This window comes from Vipera berus, assembly GCF_964194415.1.
Source record: "Vipera berus genome assembly, chromosome: 3".
Classification (NCBI taxonomy): Eukaryota; Metazoa; Chordata; class Lepidosauria; order Squamata; family Viperidae; genus Vipera; species Vipera berus.
In genome coordinates this window covers 111,607,638-111,619,693 of record NC_138204.1, presented here as the reverse complement: position 1 = coordinate 111,619,693, position 12,056 = coordinate 111,607,638, and the positions used below count along the sequence as shown (strand labels likewise).

Genomic DNA, 12,056 nt, shown 5'->3' with positions numbered 1-12,056 from the left:
CTGATTGAGGGCGGCAAGCAGAAGACTGTCTGCCACAGGAGGGAGGGCGGTGAGAGGGCCGCATCGGAAGCCCGATCCTGACGTCACCGCCCAAACTTGGAAGACGAGCGTAGGACAAGCGAGTTTGGAGTTGGAGAAGGCAAGCGAGGGAAGTAGGTCGGGTCATTGCTGGAGGCTCTTCAGCAGCCTCAAGGCGGGGCAAGGGGTGGGGGGTCCTTTCCACCAACATCTATCAGCCCATTTCTTCTGCGAAAGACTGGAGGGGCTGACCGGGCGAGGGAGCCGGCGCGCGGGGGGCGCAAGCCTCCTGCACGGAAAGCTGGCTGTGGCGTTCTTTAGGGGAAAGGCGGCGGGGGGAGGGGGGCTTACAGAAATTGGGGAGAGCTGCTTTTTGGTTTCAAGAGGGGCCGCCCGCATTGGCGGAGGGGCGTGGCGCCTCTGGGCACATGCAGAATGCCTTCCAGTCGCGGCCCAGGTAAGCCGCGGCTCCGCTGGGCGGGGCAGGAGCGCCCCTCCTTCCCAGCGAGGCGCTGAGCCTGGTGCGGGCGGCGGAGGCTACCGGGGTGTGGCTAGCGGGTTGGGGCGTGCGGCGCTGGTTCTTTCCTCGGCAGGGAGGAAGGTGAGGCAGCGGCGGGGCAGGCCTGGCCCGGGAGAATCAGGGCACGCCTTCTTCGCCACCAGAGCTGCCCCGGCTCCGAAGCCCTCTGGAGGGGAGGGAGGACGCATCTCCAGACGGCCGTGCTTAGGGGGCCTCCTGGGAGCGACACACACACACACACACACACACACACACACATGCCCAAGGGTATTTTCATGCAATAATTTTGTACCTGTTTGAAAACAGCTCTGAATTTTGAGGTTGTTATAATGTTCGGAAAAATGTTCGGCCCTCCAGCATGTTCACTTCATCCAATCTGGCCCTCTTTGAAAAAAGTTTGGACACCCCTGCCATAGACGGTCACCCCTCTTACAGTTTCTACAATATGTTTTGAATTAAACATCTTGCAGAAAGTAACCATCGCAAGAGACTTAAATCTCAGCCATCTGAAGAGGTGGCAGTGACAATTCCTAATCACATAAGTGGATCCATTTATGATGACACTTTATTTACAATGAACAGAACTTAGCTTTCTTGGGTTAGAATTGCATAGAGTGCATGATTAATATACTCTGACTTCATGTCAGTAGTCTATAAAGTCACACACATTGCTTCAGTTTCTGAAAGGAATGCTGTTATTGGTGAATAATAAGACACTGGGATTTAAACTTGAAATCAATGAATGCACTCGAGTCCATGACATGGATGGCCTTTATGTCCTCTGGCCTCATTTGTCAGCAAAGGGCATGTAACACATAACTAGAACTGTAACACAGAACAGAAGCACATCAGTTCCATCAATTCTGCTTGCTCTTGTTCTTTCTAGTGTTCTCTCAGCGCAATTTCCAAACCAATAGCTTCTTATAAGAACTCTGCTTTAAGAAATGTAGCCTTTACCTTTTTGCCAGAAATTTTAGATTGTAAACCAGAGGGAGGAGGGTTTTTGATTCTTTTATTGCTCTGTAAACTGCTTTGGCAGATTTTTAGTATCTGTTGTGATTCAGGGTCAGCCTGTGGGTTCGGCAGTTGGGTCGGACGACTCAGAGGAGGAGGAGGGGGGTGTTGGAGAGGTTGCTGAGGCGGTTGGAGAGCTTGCTGATGAGAGCCCTCAGCCAGGCCCCTCCCACCTGGTCACGACGCAGACCCAGCTGTGTGAGCCTGACAGCGTGGATGAAGATGACCCACAGCTGGCCCTGTTCAAGGCCGCCCGACGCAGGAGGCAGTCAATCAGGAGTAAACAGAGGAAGGCAATGGGGCACCTCGGAAGGAGGCAGAGAGAAGCCACGCCCTGAACTGTATAAAAGGGGAATGCGTGGGAGGGCTGGTTTGCTGAAGGCAACCGCTTGAATAGCTTCTGTTTCATGGTTCGTGTCTTGTTCTGTTTGCTTTTGTATCCATAAATTTGGCAGGCTTAGTTCCAGCCTCTTGCCTTCTTGTAAAAGGGGTTGTCCCTGCCTTTTCTGCAGGGCTGGTAGCAGGCTGGTACAGAACAGTATCATCCAACATCAAAGTAAGGACTCACATTCCGGTTCATTTCATGCTTCTTGGAAGAGACTTCCTGTTAATGAACAATTTACTGATAGGTGATTAAACAGTAGATTTCAATAGAAACTGAATTATCTGCAGCAGCTTGGACTGAAACTATAATTGTGGATAATACAAGATCAAATGTCAACAAGTTTGAAGTTCAATAGAATTCTACTGCCTTACCTAGTGCCTGAACTTAAAAGATTTTTTTCAATTAAGCTGATTAATTGATGATTCTCCATATTTGTTTTATATTCTGAGCCTTCAGAATATTTTAGGATGCAATTTTTCATCAGACATAGCTTGGTGGAATATTCTACATTTTTAAAATAGCTTTCTTTGAAGGCTGAGGGCCACATGGATTGGTGGCAGAGTTGTGTCAACAGAATTTTTGCTAATCTGAATAAAATGGGAGACTGGTGTTCTTTGAGATTGCTTTTATTTTTTGCAAATTTTATGTTACCTTGGATGAAATTAAATGTCCACAAGATGAAAAGCATGCTCAGAAAGCACCAGGACCCCAAATGGGGGGATATACTAGGCTATCTGCATAGTGCACTTGCAGTGGCCAGAATTAGGGCATTGTTTTCAATGTGTATTCCCCAGTTTGTGCCTGTCTACTCTCTTGTAATCACTTTCTCTCCGATATCTCTGCTTTGCAAAGTAGCAGGGGAGAAAAACAACATGCCATATATAGGACAACACATATTGACTGTCATGGCAATCATATGCTGAGGAATGCTGCACAGGCCATACATGATTGTTTTTTTCATTGTTGCTAAACAAGGTAGTTGATAAATGAGAACCACCTCTACTGTTTTCTCTTATGGAATCTTCCTTTTCTCTGTTTTACATAGTCAAAGATTAATGGTATCTAAAACTCCAACTGTATGTGCTAGGTTTGTAAACTAAATTTTGGGTAGCATTAAATGCTACCTGGTATCAGTTTATAATTCCCACTAAACTAAATCAAATATTTCATTATTTGAACTCACAATAATCATGACCCAGCTGTACAACCTTTAGTCAACTGATATCTCTTAGTTCTGAATGGATGCTCAGGAAGATGGGTACCCAAGACAGAACTGAGACTTCACTGATCATATGTCATTGCCCATTGTTCTCACTTCCTGAGGTAGCTGGGTTAGTTTTGACGTTGGTGTAGGAGTCTTCTGGATTTCAAAATTTCATAAACCTGGAGTGTATGAAATAGCTCAGTTTGTGGAAAATATAGATATGTTCCATTCAGTACCTAGCAATCAACATCCTGTTGCATCACCTTCCTTAGTAAGATATTGTTTCCTCAGCCATGTTTTCATCCTACCTTCTACTGTTACATTGGTTCTGCTTTATTTATTTGTTTTTAAAACAAGTCTCAAAGGAAACATGCCAGACAGGCAGCTGTACAGTTCAGAAGAATTATTTTCCTTTCACTTACCACAAATGAGTTGCCCCTTGTCTTCATTCACTCCTGAAATTCCAAACCAGAAGATGAAAGTCATTCCTGAATTTCAGGATGCTGATCTCATTACGCAACTCCTGCTGGGAACCCCTAATTCAGTAGTCTGCCTCTTGTTAAGTAGGGAGGGCTTCTTGTCAGAGTTGTTTCTTTGTTTTATATATGAACTGGGCCCATCTGCCTTTGAAGATGCTGCTTTTCAAGGATCATCAATAAATAGGCCCTCTGTGCACCTGACAGCTGTATAAGGGAGAGAATAGGTGATATAATGGCCTAAAATGAGGATATTTTTTCTGAAAGACAGGTCAAGAGCCTGTGGGACAGATGGAGTTTTTGCACAGCTAGCTATAGATGCCCTGAATTCCAAATGGGAGTTGCAATAACAACATATACTACTGTGATACATTATAAACAAAAACACTTTTTATTTTTATAGTAATTTTATTTAAAAAATTACTACTACAACAATGAAAAACGAAATGCAAACTAAACTTCCTTTGTCCCTTCTCACAAAATTCTTCAAAGCTTTAACAAACCTCTTGTACAGACATGTCAAACACAAGGCCCGGGGGCCGGATCCGGCCCGCAAAGTGGTTTCATGTGGCCCGCGAAGCCATCCTGGAAACAGTGAGGGAACGGCCTCCACTGCCTTGGCCCTGGCCCAGAGACCCTCCTTCTGCCAGAGACCCTCAGATCTGTCCCACTCCTGCCCAGGCCCCCATAGGCACCCTTGATGCGAACGATGTAGAGCTGGCCATTCCCACCCAGTAGGCCATACGCACTCTAGCCACGGCCACCCAGTAGGCCACGCCCACCCTGGCCATACCCACCTGGCCCCTTGAGGGCAACCACAATGCTGATGCGGCCCTCAATGAAATTGAGTTTGACACCCCTGCTCTTGTAAATCCAATATAGGAAGATTATCCAGATCACTGTCTTAGTTTGGTATTTATGTATCTGTCTCAATTATTAAGACATTAGTCAGTTTCTTTTATATATATCCAGTAATAATATCTTTTTCCATGTCATTCTTGTAGTCTGTAATTTTTAAATCCACTTTTAGGTCAGTTTTAATCTTGTCTAGTAAAACTTGTTATTCCAGAACACTTTTTTAAACACAGTCTATTAATAGAAACACTCTTAAAATTAAATTCTGGGTCCAGTGTTCAAAAATATTGTTCAGTATGCTGAACATTAAAATATTTTGCTTCATTCTATATTAATCAAATTTAAATGCTGTTCGTTGCTTGTAATCTTTAGTTCCTTCTAGTTCCCTGTGATGTTCAACTTTCAAAGGCCCATCCTATCATGTTTTTTTTGTTAGAATGCAAAACAAAAATATTTTCCCACAAGCATATTATAATTTCAAAATCCTATTTCAAATTTATCTGGAATCTTTGTAATGATGCTACGACCATCATAAATGCATGACGATTGTGAACACCCAAATCAAGACCACATGATTGTGGAGAGGCTGTGACAGTTGTGAGTTGAGGACCAGTCAAAAGTCACTTTTTTCAGTACTGTTGAAACTTCAGTCACTAAACAAACAGTCATGTTGAGGCCTGCCTATGTATTCCCAAAAAAATTAAACTTGTGTTTAAAACTTCTTTTGAGAAGCAAGTGTTAGGGTACCCAATTCTGTAAAATTTGTCAATCCAAAGGTTTCTAACAGCTGAAAAACAGCTAATTTCTGAAAAGGAAGCGCATGAACCGAGTTTCTTTAAAGATCCTACCATAGATTGAGCAAGCTAGCTATTCCCGCTTCTCCCAAGCTCTAAGCTCACTGGAGACCACCTCATTGTCTCCTCATGAGGAGCAACTGAATGGCGTAGTTGTGTGCAATCTCAGATCCTCTCCTTATCCAGAGACAGAATGCAAAGACCCGGTCTACTTGCTGGCTCTTCATTCTGCTACAGTTGTCAATTCACTATTTCTTCCCTTCCCTATTCCTTTAATAATAAGGAATAATTTTGAAAATTTATCTCCTTTTTTGTTCCTACTATTGAAGGAGGGGGAACTTTCTCACTTTCAGAAATGTTTAATCCTTTTTTAGCGTAAGCCAGGGGTGTCAAACTCAATTTCATTGAGGGCCGCATCAGCATTGTGGTTGCCCTCAGGGGGCCGGGTGGGTATGGCCAGGGTGGGCGTGGCCTACTGGGTGGGAATGGCCAGCTCTACATTGTTCGCATCAAGGGTGCCTATGGGGGCCTGGGCAGGAGTGGGACAGATCTGAGGGTCTCTGGCAGAAGGAGGGTCTCTGGGCCAGGGCCAAGGCAGTGGGGGCAGTTCCCTCACTGTTTCCAGGATGGCTTCGCGGGCCACATGAAACCACTTCGCGGGCCGGATCCGGCCCCCGGGCCTTGTGTTTAACATGTCTGGCGTAAGCCATAATGCAAAACATGATTTTTAACTCTGTATACCTCAGATCCATGGTAGTAATAGACATCAGAAAAATAATGTTCAGTATTTTTGTAAGAGACAATAGCATGAGTTTGGATGCATCTGATGCTGATGTGTAACAAGCAGCAATAAAGAATTTTGTGCACTGTCTCCCAAGAATAAGATTTTCAACCACTGATGTCTATTAAAGACATTATAGACAAAGTCTTGTCTTTCTTTGAACCTATAAACTTTTCTTATTAAAAAGTATTGATAATGAAACATTTAAAATATTTGCACTGAAAAAAAGTGATTTATGACTAGACCTCACACTTATGACAGTTGCAGCATCCCAATAGCCGTGATCAAAATTTGGGTGCTTGGCAACAGGCGAGTTTTTATGAAGGAGTCATGTGATCACCATATGCGAACTTCCCAGCCAGCTTTCAACAAAGCCAATGGGGGAAGCCATATTTGCTTGATGACTGATTCACTTAATAGCTGCAGTGATTTATTTAACAACTGTGGCAAAAAAAATAAATGTAAAATTGGCCACAAAATTTAACAACTGCCTTGCAATGGAAATTCTAGTCCCAATTTGGTCATAGGTCGAGGACTAAATGTAGTTTGAATTGCTTTTACACTTGATTGTGAGTCTGTAAAACAGCTCACTTTTTCCCACTATTTCATGCAGGAACAGTGATATATTTGCCTCGAAATTAACCATTTCCATGGCAACTCTGCAATCTCTAGTGTGAAAATATTTTATTACTGCTAAAGTCTTAACTAGAGAGTCAGTCTATTGATTAAAGCCAATGTTCTAGACTCTAGAAACTACAGATCATGGATTCTAGTCTTGCTTTAGGCACAAAAACCAGCTGGGTGACAGGGCAAGTCACTTCTCATCAGCTCTAGGAAGATGACAAAGTGCTTCTGAAAAAAATTGTCAAGAAAACTGCCTGGACCTGTCCCAGTTGCATGACTGAAGACTGCCTCGAAGGTACAAAATAATAGTGATAAAAATCTAAACAGATTACAAGCATATTTAGATTTTAATGAGGTACTTTCAAATAATGAATGCATCTATTTGAGCTTTCACACTGATAAAATCATAAAATTGCCATGAACTTATCTGGCTGTGTGACATTAGCCATCCATCATTACACTCATAGGAATGGAATATGCTACTTCAGTAACCTAGTTTTTTAAACAAAATTTCTTAAAACACACCTCTTAAAAAGAAGAGGGTTATAACTGCTGAATATAGTTGTAAATGATTAATACTACTTGCTCTCTTCCTGTTTGTTTTCCTTGCTATTTAATTGTCTGGAGATTTTCAATCATCCAGGTCATGGTGTATATATATACATATATTACTGTGATACATTATAAATTTGAATTTCTTTTTTGCTGACAAAGAGTTAAAGAATTAAATGGGAGACTAGAATAGCTATTTTGAGCTTCTTTGCTCTCATCAGCTAGCCATACCCTTTGTGGGATTCGAACCTAGGCAGCCTGCATACTAGACAGTTGTATTAACCTCCAGAAATTCAAATTTATAATGTATCGCAGTAGCGACTTGAGCACTGCTTAACGCTCCTAGGTTGGAGCTGCAAGGCAAAAGTGATCATAATAATAGAACTGAAATACAGCAGTTCAAAACCAAAGATGCATCAACCAGACCGGTCTGACTGTAGAAAAAAAATATTATTTTTCTACTTTTTATTATACGCTGCTGAGATACTTAAAATCAGAACAAAAATCAGGTACAAGCTGCAGCTCCCTTTCATCAGATAAAGGACTTAGAAATTGGTTAATTTAACATAGAAATCAAGTTAAATAATTGAGCATACTGTGTACACCTTACGGGATTTTTCTCCCCACTAAATAATTACCTATTGGGGGATAAGGCCCTCATTTTACATTTGCTGATAAGAACAGAAATTGCTGAAAATAAAAGAATGAATAAGAGTGCTACAGATGCAGAGCCTGGATCCCTCTGAAGGTTAACTGTTAACTTGCAAAAGCTGTTTACTTGGTAAATCAACTCTTTATGAATGCCTAAACTGGGTTTCTGTCTTTTTCCATTGTTTCTGAAGGAGGAAGAGAAATGTGTGTGAATTTGTACTTGTCAACTTACCGTACTAGTGTACATCTGAAACACCTCCAGCTCCCACAAGCCCCTGAACAATATCCATGCTTCCACTGCTTAGAGAAAGACTGGCATGATGGCTACATTAAATATTCAAATCTTCATTTTCAGGCTAATGTTTTTCTTCTTCCAGACTCCAGAGGTACCACCATATACTGCTGAAAATTGCTCGAATACTACTACCTCTTGAATCACTATTAGTAGATGTTACAACTATTGATGCAGAAATCAAAGAACCTAAGAACTTGAACTCATCAATCTGCTCAGCTAGCTCACCGCTAAAGGCAAGTTTAATTCATGTACCATCAGTCAACATGGCCTTGAAGACTTCTACATTTGTCCATAATCAAATTTCCTGTTTTGCTCTTAGTTCTGATTTCTTTATGAAAACAGTGTCATCACCCTATGTTGCAACTGTGAACTTCTTCACACAACATCTCAGTTGTGCTTTGGCTGTGAAGGGACTGATTTTGTCATCATGTACTTTAACCCTACCATCATAAAAGGCAACAATGAACTTGTATGATTTTGTTGGGTTAGGGTTGCTGAGCACAAAGAACTTTCTATATTGATCTCTGGTGAACACTGTCAGAGGCACTCTTGACATCAATCAAGACAGCAGTAATTTGCTTTCCTTAATCATGACAGTCAATTATTTGCCTTATAGTGAAAATCTGATTCACATCACTATGACCCAGTCTAAAGCCACATTGGCCTTCCTGGATGGAGAATTCTATCACTGGCTCTAGATGTGCTTGATGACCTGCACAGGGACATTTCTAACTGTTGTACAGACGGGCTAATTCTGCAATAGTTTTCATGCTGTCTTAGTGTCACTCTTTTTAAACATGGGATAGTAGCAAATATCAATTATGCTTTCCATATCACTGAGAATAACCTATGAATATAATTAACTATTTTAGCCATCCTCTCCCCCAGGCTTCAGCAACCCCAGAATGACTTGGTCTATCTTGCAGCTTTGTTATTGCTGAAGAAACATCTGTTTTGCTTGGCTTAGCTTCACATACAGCACAATATTAGGAGTTGGTTTTGGATTATCTAGTTCCTGATCTAACATTGCTGGTGAATAACAATTTGAAAATAAATCAAAACAGTTTGTCCAATATTGCACCGCTTTGGTTGTTGTTTCAGAAACTCAACTTATCGCAATAGTGATGGTTGGGGTGGGGCAGCTGTGCTTCCCTGAAACTGCTTCCAAGGTTGAATAGAGTGTTCATTAACCATCACACCTTTCTGATGCTTCCACTGATCCTAAAATAGCTCCTTTACACTTTTCAGCTTTTTGTGAATCAGTTTTGTCAGCTCTTTCACCATTGCAAGTTTAACTGCATTTTTTTCTTGTCAGGCCAGTGATGTCATCCTATATCCATTTTTGGCAGTTTTTTCCTCCATGTGAGGGCAGATAGCTTTTATCACCATGTTAATGTGTTTCAACTAAAGACCAGTGACTCAAAGCTGAACCTTCTTAAGAATCAGCGTTCTCTGAAATGCATTCCAAAGCCAAGAAAATTGGCCCTCTTGTTAGTATCAGACATTTAAAACAACTGTGATTTCAATGATTGTTTAATTCTCATCATTGTAATACTTTTTGTAATATTTTTATTGTAAACCATCATAAGACATGAATCAGTGGTATTTTGTCATCATCATCAATTTATCTTTTAGTAAGTGACCAGATTTCATATTCTCAAAACACCAAAACTAAAATAATCATCAGTACTTAAGTGTGGGTTCTTTATGGAACCCTAGAATTAAAAATATTTTCTAGTTTTACCATTTTTTTTCTTATATATTGTTTAAATTTTATAGATAGGCCTTGCTTATTGACTGCCTCGTTTAACAACTGCTCGTACTCTGACTGTTTTAAAAAAAGCTTTGCAACCAATTTTCACATTTACAACCATCACAGCATCCCATGATCATGAGATTTCCATTCAGGGGCTTTGGGACCAATTTTGGACAAGCAGAATTAATGGAGAAGGTGGAAGTAAAATCAAAAGTTGTGGCCACATAATATCTTGTTTTTCCCTTTTTGATCTTTTTTATTAGTTTATAATATAAAATACAATAGCAAATAATAGGCCTTTTCTTTCTCTTTCCCTTCTTTTCTACACTTTTCCATTCCCTTTTCCCTCCCCTATGATGTTTTGCTTAATGATGGAATGGGGAGTAAGATTTTAAGCCCATCAGTCAGCTTTCCACTTGGTGATTGTAGTGCTAGTCCCAATTGTGGTTGATAAGCGAGACTACCTGTATTTAATAGAACAAAAAGAGAAAAAAAAAATCTTTTTCATTTCATTCCACCTCTATGCATTTCCATTTCATATGTCCATTCTTTCCTTAAAAACTACTATCTATACCAGTTCTGATTAAATCTTTCGACTGAAATGAAATTAAGGCATTTCCTCTTAACCGCAACCTTTCTGTGCTCTGGACAGATTCCCGTCAGTCAATAATTCATTACTGCACTTGACTGTGCAAACGTAGCAATTAATTGAAATGTCCTTCGCCCTCCTACATTTGAGAGGACACAATAAAAACGATGTTAATATTAGATTTACCGTGGGATATTGCGGACTGAGAATAACAACCTGGGTGCATTTATCTGTTTCATCTGAACCAGGGTTAGGCAACCTCGGCTCTTTTATGACTCATGGACTTCAACTCCCAGAATTCCTGAGCCAGCCTGGCTCAGGAATTCTGGGAGTTGAAGTCCATGAGTCATTAAAGAGCCGAGGTTGCCTACCCCTGATCTGAACCTTCTGATGTATTTGTTGAAACGCCGCTTCTCGGCTTTCCCCTCCTTAAGCAACACCAGCTGGCTGCAATTATTGCAGGTTCGAGTCCCGCCAGGCTCAAAGTTGACTCAGCCTTCCATCCTTCCGAGGTAGGTAAAATGAGGACCCAGATTGTTGGGGGCAATTAAGCTGACTTTGTAATAATGCCGCTTGGGGGGGGGGTGTGTGTGAAGGCCCTGATGGGCAGGCATGTGCATAGAATGAAGGCTACTGCTAAGCTTGTAAGCCGCCCTGAGTCTTCGGAGAAGGGCTGGATATAAATGGAATTAAAATAAATAAATAAAAATAAAATCCGAGGCGCGCAAAGGAACGGGCGAGATCAGCCTCGCCAACCCGCGATTCGGGGCGGGGCTTGCAGGCGTAGGCGAGGCGGGGCCAGGAGGAGCTACCGACGTCCCTGGAGGACCGGAGGTGGGAAGAGTGGGCGAAAGGGAGTCGTTCTGTCCTTTCCCCCCCCAAGCTCGGTGGTTAAGATGGCGGCTGCGGGGGTTGAGGGGGCGAGTCCGTGACGGCCTGTCCGGAGAACGGCGGCGGGGAGGGGGAAAGGAGGCAGAGCGGCTCTGGGAAGCGCCGGGTGCGGCTCCTCAAGCGGGGTAGGGGCCGGCATGTGAGCAGGAGGAGGAGGAGACGGAGGGCTCTGGCGGGGGCCCAGAACGGGAGGAGAGCGGGGATGGGCCAGCAGGTGGGCCGCGTCGGCGAGCCGGGTGCCTCCGCGCTCCAACATCATCAGCCGCCGCCGCCGCTGCCGCCGCCGCAACAGCAGCAGCAGCAGCAGCTGCCTCTTTCCCAGCCCCAGTCTCAAGCCAGAGGGCTTCGTGGGAGTAACAGCAGCGGGAGTAGGCCTGCCAGCCGGAGGCGAGAAGCGGCCGCTCCGCGAGCGGCCGACAGCGGCTTCAATATCTTCACCCAGCACGGTAAGGCGGGGAAGAGGGGCTGCGGAGCGAGCGAGCGAGGGGAAAAGGAGGGAGTGGGTTGCGGCAGATGTTGGAGGCGGGTGGGTGTGGCACAAAAGCCGAGGCTGGAAATGGAGGGGGGGGGAGAGTGTCACGAAGCGGGGCTGGTGGTGTTTCTTCCCCTCGCCTTTAAAAAAAAAAAGTGCCAACTATTTGTCGACGGTAG

At 43.1% G+C, this 12,056-nt stretch overlaps 1 protein-coding gene across 2 annotated transcripts in view; it reads left to right on the top strand.

Moving 5' to 3' along the window:
* Positions 1–11,542: 11,542 nt before the first annotated feature.
* ABL2 (ABL proto-oncogene 2, non-receptor tyrosine kinase) overlaps positions 11,543–12,056 on the top strand; it is a 68,482-nt gene continuing 67,968 nt past the window's right edge. For both annotated transcript variants that reach the window (XM_081324374.1, XM_081324373.1), the window contains exon 1: positions 11,543–11,851. In XM_081324374.1, coding sequence (XP_081180500.1) covers positions 11,608–11,851 — 244 coding nt within the window. In that variant the 5' untranslated portion in view covers positions 11,543–11,607. The remainder of the gene's footprint in view (positions 11,852–12,056) is intronic.